This window comes from Elephas maximus, chromosome 11 (genome assembly GCF_024166365.1).
Source record: "Elephas maximus indicus isolate mEleMax1 chromosome 11, mEleMax1 primary haplotype, whole genome shotgun sequence".
NCBI lineage: Eukaryota > Metazoa > Chordata > Mammalia > Proboscidea > Elephantidae > Elephas > Elephas maximus.
In genome coordinates, this window is record NC_064829.1 from 59,625,211 (window position 1) to 59,640,131 (window position 14,921).

The 14,921-nt window shown below is 34.7% G+C and overlaps 1 protein-coding gene across 2 annotated transcripts in view; it reads left to right on the plus strand.

Moving 5' to 3' along the window:
• SMAD4 (SMAD family member 4) overlaps positions 1-14,921 on the plus strand; it is a 47,292-nt gene that overhangs the window by 15,567 nt on the left and 16,804 nt on the right. For both annotated transcript variants that reach the window (XR_007519154.1, XM_049899899.1), the window contains exons 2-8: positions 1,856-2,235; positions 3,423-3,597; positions 4,041-4,070; positions 8,586-8,798; positions 11,678-11,797; positions 11,891-12,007; positions 13,673-13,723. Coding sequence is in view for 1 of the 2 variants with exons in the window: in XM_049899899.1 (XP_049755856.1) it covers positions 1,987-2,235; positions 3,423-3,597; positions 4,041-4,070; positions 8,586-8,798; positions 11,678-11,797; positions 11,891-12,007; positions 13,673-13,723 (955 nt within the window). In the remaining variant the exon portion in view is untranslated. The remainder of the gene's footprint in view (positions 1-1,855; positions 2,236-3,422; positions 3,598-4,040; positions 4,071-8,585; positions 8,799-11,677; positions 11,798-11,890; positions 12,008-13,672; positions 13,724-14,921) is intronic.

Genomic DNA, 14,921 nt, shown 5'->3' on the forward strand with positions numbered 1-14,921 from the left:
TACCATTTTGCAGTGCCACCAGAAATGTATGAGGGTTCCGGCTTTTCTACGTCCTTGCCAATGTTTATAATTGTCTTTTTTTTTTTTTGCCATAGTAGTGTAAGGTGGTATCTCATTGTGGTTTTGATTTGCATTTCCTTAATGACTAATGACATTGAGCATCTTTCTATGTGTTTATTGGCTGTTTGGAGAAATGTTGTCTTAGTTATCTCTTACAGCTGTAACAAACACCACAAGTGGATGGCTTTAACAAAGACAGATTTATTCTCTCACAATCTAGTAGGTTACAAGTCCAAATTCAGGGTGTCAGCTACAGGGGAAGGCTTTCTGTCTTTGTCGGCTCTGGAGGAAGGTCCTTGGCCTCAATCTTCCCCTGGTTGAAGACCTTCTCAGGTGCAGGGACCCTGGGTCCAAAGGACGAGTTCTGCTCCTGGTGCTGCTTTCTTGGTGGTATAAGGTCACCAACTCTCTCGTTGCTTCACTTTTATCTCTTGAGATAAAAGGTGGTGCTGGCCTCATTCCAGGGAAACTCCCTTTACCTTGAATCAGGAAGATGACCTGAGTAAGGGTAGCGTTACAATCCTACCTAATCTCTCAACATAAAATTACAATCACAAAATGGAGGACAACCACACAATACTGGGAATCATAGCCTAACCAAGTTGAAACACACATTTTTGGGGGACATAATCCAATCCATGACAAATGTCCATTCAAATCTTTTGCGCATTTTTTAGTTGAGTTGTCTCTTATTGATGTCAGTGGTTTCTTTTAGGAAACCCTACTGGTGTAGTGGTTAAGAGCTATGGCTGCTAACCAAAGGGTCAGCAATTTGAATCCATCAGGTGCTTTTTGGAAACTGGGGGGCAGTTCTACTCTGTCCCATAGGGTCGCTATGAGTCAGAATTGACTTGACGGCGACGAGTTTGATTTTGGTTGGTCTCTTTTAACAAAGATGGGTGTTAACTGGTAAACAGCATTTGGTACCCAGGTGATGATGAGTTTTTCATGTGTATTAGTGACTTTCAGGTTTAATTGGTTATTAGTTAACCAAGAGTATTTTAAAATTCTGGTCTTCATAAGCAGTCCTTTTTAAAAAGTCCTGTTTAGCGGTCACGAAAGGAGAGACTGGAAGGAAGGAGCGGGAGAGTAAATGGGAGTATGTAGTAAGGTGTATATAAGTTTATATGTGACAGACTGACTTGATTTGTAAACTTTCACTTAAAGCACAATAAAAATTATTTTTAAAAAAAGATGAGAAGGCTAGGGAGGATGGGGTAACTAGATTAATGGAAACAGAACAACTAAAATGGAAATAACGACAATGCTGATATATTGTGAAGAATGTAACTAATGTCACTGAATAATATGTACTGAAATTGTTAAATGAGAATGTAATTTCCTGTGTAAACTTTGACCAAAAAAAAAAAAAAAAAGCCCTGTTTAGGTTTTACTTTAGAGTGACTACTATAGTCAGTGGAGCCCTGGCAGTGCAGTGGTTAAGAGCTTCGCCATTAACCAAAAGGCTGGCAGTTCAAATCCACCAGCTGCTCCTTGGAAACCCTATGGGGCAGTTCTGCTCTGTCCTGTAGGGTCACTATGAGTCAGCAGTGGGTTTGGTTTTGGTACTATAATCAAGAAGATTTGATTGAGTATGCCTCTGTAATAATGAGAAGACCTAACTTTAAACTTTTTAGAATAATGAAAACAGCAACATTTTAAGTCATCTTAAACCGTTAAGCACCAAAATTTAATTATGTGAGTCTTACTAATCCTGTTGAGGAATTCTTTCTTAAGCAATTGAATCTACTTTGTGGAATATATTATTCTAATAGCTCTCTTTCTCTCTTTTTAGGTTCTCTCGAATACCACATGCCTAATTATTTTCCTTGCAACGTGAGCTGTTTTTTTCCCACTGCCTCCAAAAGATCAAAATTGTTCCAGAAACTGGAGACAGATTTGATTTAAAAGAAATAACTTTAACAGATGGACAATATGTCTATTACGAATACACCAACAAGTAATGATGCCTGTCTGAGCATTGTACATAGTTTGATGTGCCATAGACAAGGTGGAGAGAGTGAAACATTTGCAAAAAGAGCAATTGAAAGTTTGGTAAAGAAGCTGAAGGAGAAAAAAGATGAATTGGATTCTTTAATAACAGCTATAACTACAAATGGAGCTCATCCTAGCAAATGTGTTACCATACAGAGAACACTGGATGGAAGGCTTCAGGTTAGTCTTGTACTGGTGTTCTTCTTTGTTGGCATTGGTGGCAGAATAAAAAATAATCCTAACGGCTCCTCTTCCGTTACTGTAGAATAATACTTGCTCCAGCTCTTCAGATTCTGTGCATCCTATGCCAGTACGCATTATGGGAATGTCTGGAAGAAAATGTCTTCCACATACTAAAGATATATCTTAAACGTGTTTGGTTTTTTAAAAAATTTTTTATGTGGTAAAAAATGTATTTAACAAAACATTTGCCAATCCAGTAGTTTTTACATATAAAATTCAGTGACATTGATTATGTTCGTCATGTTAATGCCACCATCACACCTATCGTTTTCTAAACTATTCTCTCAGTGTCCCCTAGCAGTGACTTCCTGTTTCCCCTACCCTCACGTCCCTGGTAACCACTAATAAACTTTGGTTTCTGTACATTTACCTATTTCATATAAATGGGATCATATGGTGTTTGTTTTTAATCTTAAAAGTTTTTTAATGTTTTGACTCCAAGAATAGTTCAGTGCAGAAAATTTGAAAATTGAAGAAAACTACAAAGCAGAAGAAAACCCACACTTTAAGCTACCTTTAACAATTTGATATTCATCCTAGTAGTATTTTTTTTTGATGCACATTTAAAAAACGTTTATGCTGTATATTCAGCAAACTTCTGATTATCCCAACTACTTGGTCCTATTATAATTCTGATACCATATGTTTAATATTTATATTATATGGAAAACACTCTAAAAAGGTCCAAATGTATCTTCAGAACTCAAGGAGTTAAAAGCTTGCATTTTATAATTTTTCTCTACCTTTCATTTTTGCTGGTCATATTTTCATGTACAACTATGTAATTACTTCCTGTGCTTAATATTGTTAAAGAAACCTATGAAAATCTTATGTGGTTGAATTAAAATACTGTATTTCTAGATTTTAGACATAGTTTCTGCAACAAGTTCATACTTTTTACATTTGTAAAACCTGAGCACAGGTCTTGGAATCGTACCTCAGTTCAAGTTCTTCTGTAGTGTTTTGTGATTATGGGCGAGTAAGCTACTTTGAGCTCTAAGTTTTCTCATGTATGAAATGGGGATTCTAATACTGACATTGTAGAATTATGAATGTTACAGAGTGCCTTGTATAATGTCTGACATATAACTGATATTCAATAAATGGCCATTTATTTTTCCTAGGTGGCTGGTCGGAAAGGATTTCCTCATGTGATCTATGCTCGTCTCTGGCGGTGGCCTGATCTTCACAAAAACGAACTAAAACATGTTAAATATTGTCAGTATGCATTTGACTTAAAATGTGATAGTGTCTGTGTGAATCCTTATCACTATGAACGAGTTGTATCACCTGGAATTGGTAAGTAGACTTTGCCTTTATCATGAGAAGCACGAAAAGATTCCAGTGAGCTTTAATTTTTCTAAAATAAGCTGTACATTTGGCGATAACCTAGGACTTCGAATATAGTTAAGGAATCAGACATTTTTAATGAAATACAAATATTTAAATTTGAACTTGGAAACCAGGTTGTATTTTGACTGCTAAAACTAATTATATATGGTTGGTATTTTGCCCACTTAGAACATTGTTTTTGAAAAATAAGACAGAAAGCATTATAGAATTAGTTTATGCATTTCATGTTTATTGTTCAGTAGCATTTTTACTACTTCTCTTGGATTGAAATAGTTCATGAAGTTTTGTAATCTGGTTTAAAATTACGTTTTATCATTTTAAATCTAATGGAAAATATTTTCATGGTAATGATTAATGTCTCATTTTTTTCCCCCCTTTAAAAAATTAAGATCTCTCAGGATTAACACTGCAGAGTAATGGTAGGTAAATCTGCTTCTTGTAACTTCCCGTGTTTTCTTTTATCCTCTCTCTTCTTTCTTTTTGTTTTTTTATTGACCTAAAATTAGTTTGTGTGGGTGCTAGTAATATTAACAGGATGTTAAACTTATCTGCTTTGGAAGTGTAGGTTTTTGTTTTGGCATGGACCAGCATTTAAAACTGGATTAAATTGCCTGTTGCTTTTTGAATTTGGGCTGCTATTTAAGAATAAAAAATATGATAGAGTAATGCACCAAAAACAAATACAAAAGAAGAATATTTTTTGAATGATTAAAAACTGGCTATTTTGGAAGAAATTCTTACAGAGCTAGTTTCAAAGATTGTAAGTAATAAAATTGTGTAATTTCTAATCATGTATAACATATCCTTTAAAAATACCAATATTCTAGTTTTTCTTAATTTCAGGCTAACTTATTTTTATAAATGAAAATGTTGAGATGATTTGAAATTATTTGTATTATTATTTTTTCAGCCTGGTTTTATTTTGAGCATATAAAACAAGGTTACTTTAAAGTATATGCTGATCACAGCTGATGTAATCCTATTTTTAAAAAGTGTCTTAAGGTGAGGAAATGACGTGCAAATTTTTTTGTTTTTAGTGTAGTATTTGAGAATGGAGTTCTGTTAAATTATTAGCTCAGTTACTTGGAACATGTTAATATAAAATTTCTGTAAGAACTAATTCATCAGCAGAGAAACTAAGAGCCACTGCTATCTTAGAAAGATGTGCCATTGCTTTGAAGGGAAATTAGTGGCTAAACACCTGTTTTGTAGTAGAATCTTAGCCTTTGAAGGTGGGTCAGAAATATCTAACCTTAATGAAATTTAGGAAGAGCATACAGGTATATTTGTTTTTATTTTCCACTTTTATTCCACTTCACTTTTGGTACTTGTTAATGGTTAGTAGGTTTCTGAGAAATGTGGCTTGGTAGTGAACAGGAGCTGTTGTGGTGGCCTGGGAAGGCTACCTCTATGATTGATTAATGCCCTGCTTCTGCACCACACAGACAATGATATTTCATAGTTCTCTTCTTTGGAAGCAAATACTCTTAAGATCTTTGCTATTTTCCATCTATGTTTTTGGAGAATCGACCATGGGTATTAGGGGTTGGGAGACTGTAGTACTAACTGTTGTCGCACTTTCTCTGGGGGAGTCGGTACAAGGGGTTCCAAGTTATGAAGGCTCATCACATCCTCCCATACCCTAAAATTACTGCCGTTTTGAGTACCTGTTATATTGATGGGGTTGTGTGGGTTAGTAGCCTCCTTTTGTTGGCTCTGGAAACCCTGGTGGCATAGTGGTTAAGTGCTATGGCTGCCAACCAAAGGGTCGGGAGTTTGAATCCACCAGGCGCTCCTTGGAAACCCTATGGGGCAGCTCTACTCTGTCCTATAGGGTCGCTATGAGTCGGAATCAACTCAACGGCACTGGGTTTGGTTTTTTGGGGTTTTTTTTTTTAGGACTATATTCTGCCTTATGGCTCCCTCTAGTGGTAGTTACATAAAAGGCCATCTTCAGTGGCTTATTTCCTCAGAAAATGATGTTTTTCTCACAGCACCTTATAGATTTGCACACAGAAATATAACGGCAGGTAATTTAGAGTTAATAAATGGGATAATTCCTTTATTTTTGAGTTAGAGGTCTTGCTGGTAACCAGGACCTGTGTACTTATTTTAATAAATATTTAATGAGCATGTATTGCCTGGTATTATGTTAGGTTCTAGGATGATAAGATAAATAAGGTATGTTTTCTGCACTATAGGGAGTTCATAGTCTAGTGGAGAAAACCAGTAAACCAGTTGCAGTTGAGTTGATTCTAGCTCATGGTGACCCAGGAGACAAGTAAATAAGACAGTGGAAGTACCATTTGACAAGTGCTGTGGCCTGACTGCTGGTGGTGATAAAGAGCACAGACCGAGGGTAATCCCAGTGGCTTGAGCTTCATTGTGGACTAAAGAGTACATTCTTTATCCGCAGAGATTAACAATTATTATAGACATGTTTCACCACTCTAAAAATACAGTTGAATAGTAATAGCTAACACTGAGTACTTATTTTGTGTCAGTTACTGAGTGAAATGATTTACAAGTACTGTGTCATCAGTCTCATAATACTCCTACATGATAGATGGGATTATCCACACCTTACTAGATGAAGAGACTGATGACTAGAGATGTCAAGGAACTTGGACGAGGTCATACAGCTAGGAGGAACTACACTAATGTGTGCTCAATATTCAGTTCATTTAAACAATAGAAAACTATTAAAAAAAGAATGTAAGTTCCACAAGGGCAGCAATCTTTGTTTTGTTTATTGATGTATCCCAAGTGCTAGAACAGTACATAGGTGTTCAATATTTTTTAAATGAATGAATTTGTTGAGTATCAGTCCATAAAGAGAAATACTTAAAAGTGTGGTTTCTGTTTTTCTGGACTTTAAATATATGTACTGTATTATTTTATTTTATTTTGAATAGGCAATACATGGTCCATAAATCAAAGTACTATAAAAAGGTATACAGTGAAAAGAAGTGCTCCCACCCCTGTCCCTAGTTCCCCCTGCCTCAGGTAATCACTTTTTTTTAGTTTCTGGTGTTTCCTTCCAGGGTTTCTTTATTTTTGTATAATTTCCCTCTTTTCTTACACAAAAAACATACTATGCCCTCTGTTCTGGACCTTGATTTTTTACTTACAGTATATGATTTTTTTAAACACGTGTATGATCATAGTGTACAATAGTGTTTTATAACCTGCCGTTTTTTCTCCTGGGGAAAATATATTGTAGGCATCTCTCCTTGTTAATACCTACAGTTTTACCTGTGAAGCTTATATTTTAGGTTATTTGATTAAAGAAACTGGTAGACTTAAGTCCCAAACTTTTAGTTTGGGAAGTATTAGCCCCAATGTATTAAGGCAAGAGAAAGATACGAGGCGAAACTATTTAAAAGCAGAATACAGTTAGAACTTGGAGATATTATGATTGCCTGTTAAGTCAGAGTCAACTGAAAACAAGCAATGAGTGTCAAGTTACCAGTTACAGCCTCAATCAATAGCTTTCTCCTTATATACTAGCAATAGTAAGAGCAATATATTGGGGAGTAAAAAGATCGCAGTCACTAATAACAAAAAATCCTAAAATGTTCAGAAATTAAATGGAGATAACAGAATCTGTATGAAGAACAGTACAGAACTCTGTTGAAGGGTACAATAAAAGATTGAATAAACGCATATGTACCCACTTAATGCCAAAAACTGTTTTTCTTTGTGTTCTTTTTATACTTTGACCAGCAGTAATGATGAGTGGTTGCATCCAGTTTTTTACTGATATGTAATGATGTGTTAGTATCCTTTTGGTTATCTTTTTTTGCTTCCATAGAATTTTCTAGAGAGAAACTCTTTGGAGTGGGATTTATGGGGATGAAAAGAACATCTTCATGACTTTTGACGTATGCTACTATAATGCCTTTTATGAGGTTGTACGTAGGAATTTGAACAACGGATAACTCTTATAGCTTTGACAATAAAAAATTAAAAATAACCGTGTAACTAATTGGTATTTATGTGTAATAGATTTTTCTCACAGACTGACATAGAAAACATTAAGAACTGTAGCGCTGGTTCTTAAAAAAACAAAACAGAACAAATGGGAAGGCTCTGGTCAGAGAACTAGTGACCTCATGAATATAGTTCAGTTGTAATTAATTTGGCTTTTTTTTTTTCTTCTTCTTCCTTCTCACGTCAAAGCAATCTATTCCTCGTTTATTCAGTGAAAGGTGTTATGCTGTATTAGCTCGAGCCTAGCTTGGCTTATTAAGGTGTACCCACATAAACGAAAGATGTTGATCAAGTTTTTTTTACATCACATATTTATCAAACATCATTATTTGAATTGGGTTTCTCGAAGGAAATTTCAGTTTGGTATATCATTTGGGATTTTTCTGTCTTCTAACCCTCTAGGTGACATTCAATACATTACATTTTCAAAGAATATGTTACTTAACAGTAATTTTAGATCCTGGAATTAAGCAAAACCTGTCAATGTGAAATTGGTCAAAATGATCCAGCTAAGTACTTAATCTCAATTATTGACTCCATTATATTGTTTATTCAGTTGGATAAATATTTTCCCCAGCCATTTGGTTTTCACCTAGCTCATGGTACGTGTCTAAAGTGATTGTTCTGATTTAATCCAGAAACTGAGAAATACCTCTTCAGGACCATTGCTAGAGACTGTTAGAATATGGTCTGACTTCAACCTTCCAGGAGTCAGTCAAATTGATGTCATTACCTCTGAATCACTGGCTCTTACTGACAAAACAGTATGCTTTTAAAAGAATTTGGAAAAAAAATCTGAATTAGAATTAGGATCATTTTTCACTATAGTTGATTTTAGGTGATATAATATTGCTTTTTAATATTGCTTGCTTCTAAGATTTTTTTTTCCTCTATGAAGAGAGTCTGATAAGATTTTAAAATGTATTTAATTTTCTGTATAGCTCCACCAAGTATGTTGGTGAAGGACGAATATGTTCATGACTTTGAGGGACAGCCATCGTTACCCACTGAAGGACATTCAATTCAAACCATTCAGCATCCACCAAGTAATCGTGCATCAACAGAGACATACAGCACTCCAGCTCTGTTAGCCCCATCTGAGTCTAATGCCACCAGCACCACCAACTTTCCCAACATTCCTGTGGCTTCCACAAGTGAGTTGTTGAATCGGATGTAATCAGCAAGTTAAATTTCACTAACCCTTAAGTATTTATATGTAGTTACTTGGAAGGAAACTCCCCAGTAATCAGAAACTAAAAGTGCTCTGATACCCTTCATGGGCAAACAAGTATTAAATAGGGTTTGGGATTAGTCTTAGAGAAAATAATGTTTGTAATTTACTTATAGGTTCTTATATTGACATACAGTTATTTGGAATTTAAGTAATGACTTTCATTATAATATGAATTTAAATTCATGATCTAATTTGTACTTTACCTTTGCATGCAGGAGTAAGAAGCCTCTTCAGCTTTCAGATAGATTTTAAAGAAATATTTAAGTAGTTAACAAAAGTAGTTTTGAACCAAGACGTTTATAAAGGTCTGTGTTAATGAAATTGCAAACTCTCCTTTAATCTAGGGTTCTTATTTTACTTTATCTTAGAGAATGGCCTGTTAGTTTTATAATAATCATCTCAATCTCCTATTGAGTGCACAGAGAAAAAGGAATTTTGACAAACTCATTTAATTGTGGCTCCCTTAAGGTAGACATTAAGTTTATTAGTCAATTTGGCATAAAGCTAAATTCTGCTATCTTAACTATTGTTAGTGAGAGGTCTGTTTCCAAAGGGTTCTTCCCACGGGCATGTCATGGAGGCAGAGAGCCATTAGGTTCAGCTTTTCTGGGGGCCTGATCAAGGCAGTAATGACCTGATACTTTTAGTATTTATTACGTATTTTTAGTCACCAATGATTGGACTAGTGGCAAGAAACAGTTTGCTGCTTGTAGTGGAGAGCACAGAATAGTATCTTGGGGTGTGTATGGCGTTAGTTGCACCTGCTTGTTATAGGAATTGTGTCTAAGCCTGTGTCAGCAATAGATTATTGATTTGGATTCATACTTTGTTAGCTGCTACTGAAGGAAGCATTATTCTGTTTGATATCAGATTTAACGTAGGGATTTTGATCTTTGGAATGAATAGGAGACTAATTTCTGTAGTTGTGAGTTTTCAAGTAAAGTATACCGAATTTTCCCCCATTGAATTAATTTCATCACTTCAAAGCAGTGTCTTTTTGGATTTGCTACATAAGAGACCACGGTGTCACCATGGAGAGTGTATTCCAAGTGGGTGATGCAGGCTAAGTACATACTTCAGAACCTGGTACCCTTAACCAATTGGTGCTTCTGTTGTCTATTTTTTATTTGCCAGTTTGGGAGTATGGTTGACAAACAGGGTGTGTAGTGAAGGATAGAAGAAGATATGTGTGCTAGGGCAGAACTACCTACCTCTGTTTATATATCTGGAGATTGAATTTGTCTGCCCTTGTTGATGCATACTAGCATGACCTCATTTTGACTGCTCTATTTCCAGAAAAAGTGATGTGAATGAAATGCAGCTAATTTTGTCTTGGTATTTTTGGATAGACTTTCACAATTGCATAGTAAATATTGTAGGTTTTAGAACTTGTGGCAGAATGTTCCTTTAGCTCTCAAAAAGTGTATTGATAGAAGGAAAAGAAATTGGACTAAAGTAGAAGAATTGAAAGACTGCTCTGCAAGTTGTATTGTTCAACTTCATCTTATGCACTTGGAATTGTGTTCTGGAAGTATTTAGTGCAGATAACTGCAGTGGGCTAGTTCTTACAGTTCACATTCATTTGGGATCTAAATATCTTCAGTGTTTCTAAATACCTGTAAATTAAAATCATTTAATATTTCCTATCTAGTGACAGCTTTTGTAAGTTAACTAATACTATGTTGCATGTACAATTATTAAAAACAAAAGCAGAAATGTAATTAACCTTTAAAGAAAATGTGCAGATTTTGGCGGATGAGTAGGAAAAGAGGTTGCTAAAACATCATCTTTAGAGATAAATAATTCGGGGAGTTTTAGTCTCTTTAGCTTTTGATTTCAAAAGCTAAAAGAAATGTGATTTGTTGAGAGGAGAAACATGGCTCCATTTCCTTGATACTTTGAGCAGTGTTGTCATTTATTCTTCGATCTGGTTATAGTCCCATTTAGATGAGAAAATGAAGTTATGCCAGTGACATAGCAATTATTAAGTTTCACTGATTTCCAAATGAGATAAACAACTGACTTAATGCTTGCTTTAAGAAATCAAGATTTTTTCCTTTAAAAAGGAGAAGTCTTAAAAGTGTAAGTTGGTAAGCGGTATCATAATAAAGCCTTTGAATAGAATAGAAGCCATAAGAAGGTTAGTCCTAGTATATTATTACATGTAGAGAGGGCTGTTAATTTTCTGTAAATCCAGGAGTATGATGGTGTTCTTAAAAAGAAATGATTCTTCGTTTTTAAAAGTATGTGACAGAATTTCACAGTAGACAGATTTTGTTTTTTTTCGCTAGCAGATGCCATATTGATAGCACAATGGAGCTGAATATTTTTGATTTCCTCACCTTCTACATCACATCTCATTTAAAATATTTGCCTGCTCAGCTTTTATTTCCCCAAACTTTAGCATTATGCTATTACCAGTACTGGTGCTGATAGTAACTTTTCAGTTTTCAGCATTTTCTTGAGCCTGGACTTTTGTGATCTTAATCAGAAAGATCTAGAGAGAGGTGGATTGAGTGACCAGGGTTGAGCCAATATGCTTCTGAAAAAGTGATTATAATAGGCCAGACATATAGTTGTTTTTTTTTGGGCTGGCGTTTGAACAATATTTGTAAAGAAATAGACCCAAAATTAGGTAGACATTACTTAAGATAGAATAATCTTGAACATGATTGAGTTGCCATTTTTGCCCATCTTCATAGTTGTGATGATAAGATTTAATTGGTCCTTTATTTACTCTATGAAACCATAGGATTGCATCTATAAGTGAACCATATTAATGTCTTCTTGTTCCTCCAGGTCAGCCTGCCAGTATCCTGGCAGGCAGCCACAGTGAAGGACTGTTGCAGATAGCTTCAGGGCCTCAGCCAGGACAGCAGCAGAATGGATTTACTGGTCAGCCAGCTACTTACCATCATAGTATGTACATGCTTTTTAAAATCTCTTAAATAGTTGATAAAAATAGACAGCGTTTGTAAAAGCAAATTAATCCATGTGGGCCTTAATTTTTAGACAGCACTACCACCTGGACTGGAAGTAGAACCGCACCATACACACCTAATTTGCCTCACCACCAAAACGGCCATCTTCAGCACCACCCGCCTATGCCGCCCCATCCCGGACATTACTGTAAGCTCTTGTTTTTGTTGTAAGGGCTTTTTCTTTTTGAGGACTTTTTTCTCTTTTTTTAAAAATGTTTTTACATCTTTTATTCATCCTACAGTTTACTTTCACTAAATGACTAGTGCTTTTTGGTATTTTTTTGTAAACGTATTATTTTTCATAGTTCGTTTCATGTCTTTGTTTTAGAGGAGTGGTGTTTACTAAATACATTTATCTCTCTGTTGCTAATGTTTCATTAACACCACATTGATTTCCATTCATTTGTTTGCTTTGTATATGTTCTTTGATCACATGTGTATTTTGTGTATCCACCGTTAGTGGATTGAAACCGCTTCAGTGCCAGGATCTCACGGTCTCCCTCACCATAGCGTTAAGCATATAGTAGGCACTCGAATGTTTAATCTCTTGATACTGTATGCAGCCATGATTGGAAACAATCCCCTACTGATAACCTTAGGCTGCAATTTCAGGCAAAGTAGGAGTAGTATTCATTTGGTTTAATAAAATTAAGGGTATAACACTTTCATATATATTTAATTTCTTTCTTTCTCATCATAAGACAGATAACACCAAAGAAAAGTTATAAAATCCAGAAAAGTTTGAACAGAAAATAAATATTACCTAGATAAACACTAGTTTTTTTTAGAATCCTACCACCCAGAGATTTCACTTTTAGCATTTCAGCATGCTTTTCCTTCCAGTCGTATAAATGGGTATATATAAATAGTGTGGTGGGGAGGGATGGGGATCATACTATAAATGTGTGTGTGTATAAAAAAAAGCAGGACGGAATTATATATATGTATATGTAATTCCATACTGCTTTTTTCCAGTTTATGCTACTATTTTTCCGTGTCTTAAGAAAATACAATGTTTAATGGCTGCCTGGGACAGCATTGGAAACCCTGGTGGTGTAGTGGTTAAATGCTATGGCTGCTAACCAAAAGGTCAGCAGTTCGAATCCAGTAGGCACTCCTTGGAAACTATGAGGCAGTTCTACTCTGCCCTGTAGGCTCGCTACTATTGGGAATCGACTTGACGGCAACGGGTTTGGATTTTTGGGTTTTGGAATAGCATAGTGGTTAAGGGTGCAGGATTTGTACCCTTAACTAGCTGTGTGACCAGTGACAAATTATTTAACCTCCGTAAGCCTCAAGAGTAATAATTGTAGTATCTACCTTGAGGTGTTGTGAGATATAAATGTGAGGTGTTCAGTACAGTGTCTTAAAACATAAAAACTCTCGAATATGGTAGTTACTATTCCATTGTATAAATATCCTTCATTTAATAGACTATAAACATTTATTTTTAGAATGAAACTAACAATTCAAATTACTGATGTCCATTGCGTAATAAATTACACCGTATTACATGTAACATGAATAATTCATTTACAATCTGCATTAAATATTGCATCTAAAACAATTTGTAAATTGCTTAACAGTACCTTACATACGGTCAAATGTTAACTATTTTTATTAAACATCCACAACAGTATTTCTTATTATAATCATAAAGTAATTTAAGCCTTTAAGTTCTTAGGCATTTTATAAGCTTGATCTAAACAACTTCTGAGGTATGATAGTTATAGTCAAGTAAAGTTTATTAAAAGTTTTAGTGTTGGAAAACTTATAATAAATAAAAATGAGATTTTTATTGTCTTTTCTTTAGGGCCGGTTCACAATGAGCTTGCATTCCAGCCTCCCATTTCCAATCATCCTGGTAAGTGTAAAATCCTGGTAAAGGTAAAATTGGTTCCATATATTTAGGTTTTATTTATGGTAATTGAAATAGGCATACACGTACAGGTTTTAATATAATTACAGGGTAACAGCTTCCCAGAGAGATACAATACTCATTGTGACACCAGTTAATAAACAGTTAAAGAGTAGCCCGTATAGCCACACATACTGTCTATATTTGATTCTTTTTAACTGTCTTCAAAAGAAAATTTTAACAAAAACTGTGTTTTCAGCTAAAAATACAAAGCACCGAAATTGTTTTAAGCATTGACTGTGTAAATATGCATCAGAAGAAGAGTAGTTTTCAGAATAGAACAGCTGTAAAACTAGCTTAAAAAGCAAAAGAAGATAAAGACGCTGAAAGAAAAATAATTCACTGTACCTGTCTTAGAAGCTAGATACAGGAATCTCTGGTTAACTGGAATTGACACACTGATTAAATTATGTTCAAACGAGTAAATAGTTAAGTAGCTTTCCTCAATTTACAGTTTATATATAATTTTAAAATTATAGCAGTGAGAAAATAGGGAAAGTTTAGAAATAGAAAAAGAAAACATCCAAGGTCCTTTATAACACAAACGTAAGATTGATTGTTTTTCTTCTCTCCACCTATTTCATAGCTGGTTTTTTTTTAGCTTAAAAAGATATGTTATTTCAACTAATTGCCTTAATGTTTCTGTAACCATAAAGTCAATTTTTCTCCTAATTAAAAAAAAAAAACCTACTTTTTATTATGAAGAATTTCAAACAAATACCAGAATAGTAGAGGGAATTCTTTTGTGTACTCATTCCTCAGTCCCAGCTTTTATCAGGAGCCAGTCTGGTTTCTGACCTACTTTCCTCCTTCTGTATTATTTTGAAGCATAGCCCATATACATTGTTTTATATGTATTTCCAATAAAGATTTTTTTAAAAACCATAGCCATACTACCCATAGTGATCGATTTAAAGGATAACTTATATTTTTTCAAATAGGCCTACACAATTTTTTTTAAACCAGTGTTCTGTTGTTGATTATTTCTATTAACTCCAGTTTTTCTTCTAGCTGTTAAGAAAAGTGAGGGAAGATCTTTGTGCTCATAACCTTTCTCATATTTAAGAGATTTACAGAATTTCTGGATCAAAAGGCCAAATTGCTTTATAGTGACAACATTGTGGTATGAGAACCAGTTTTACCA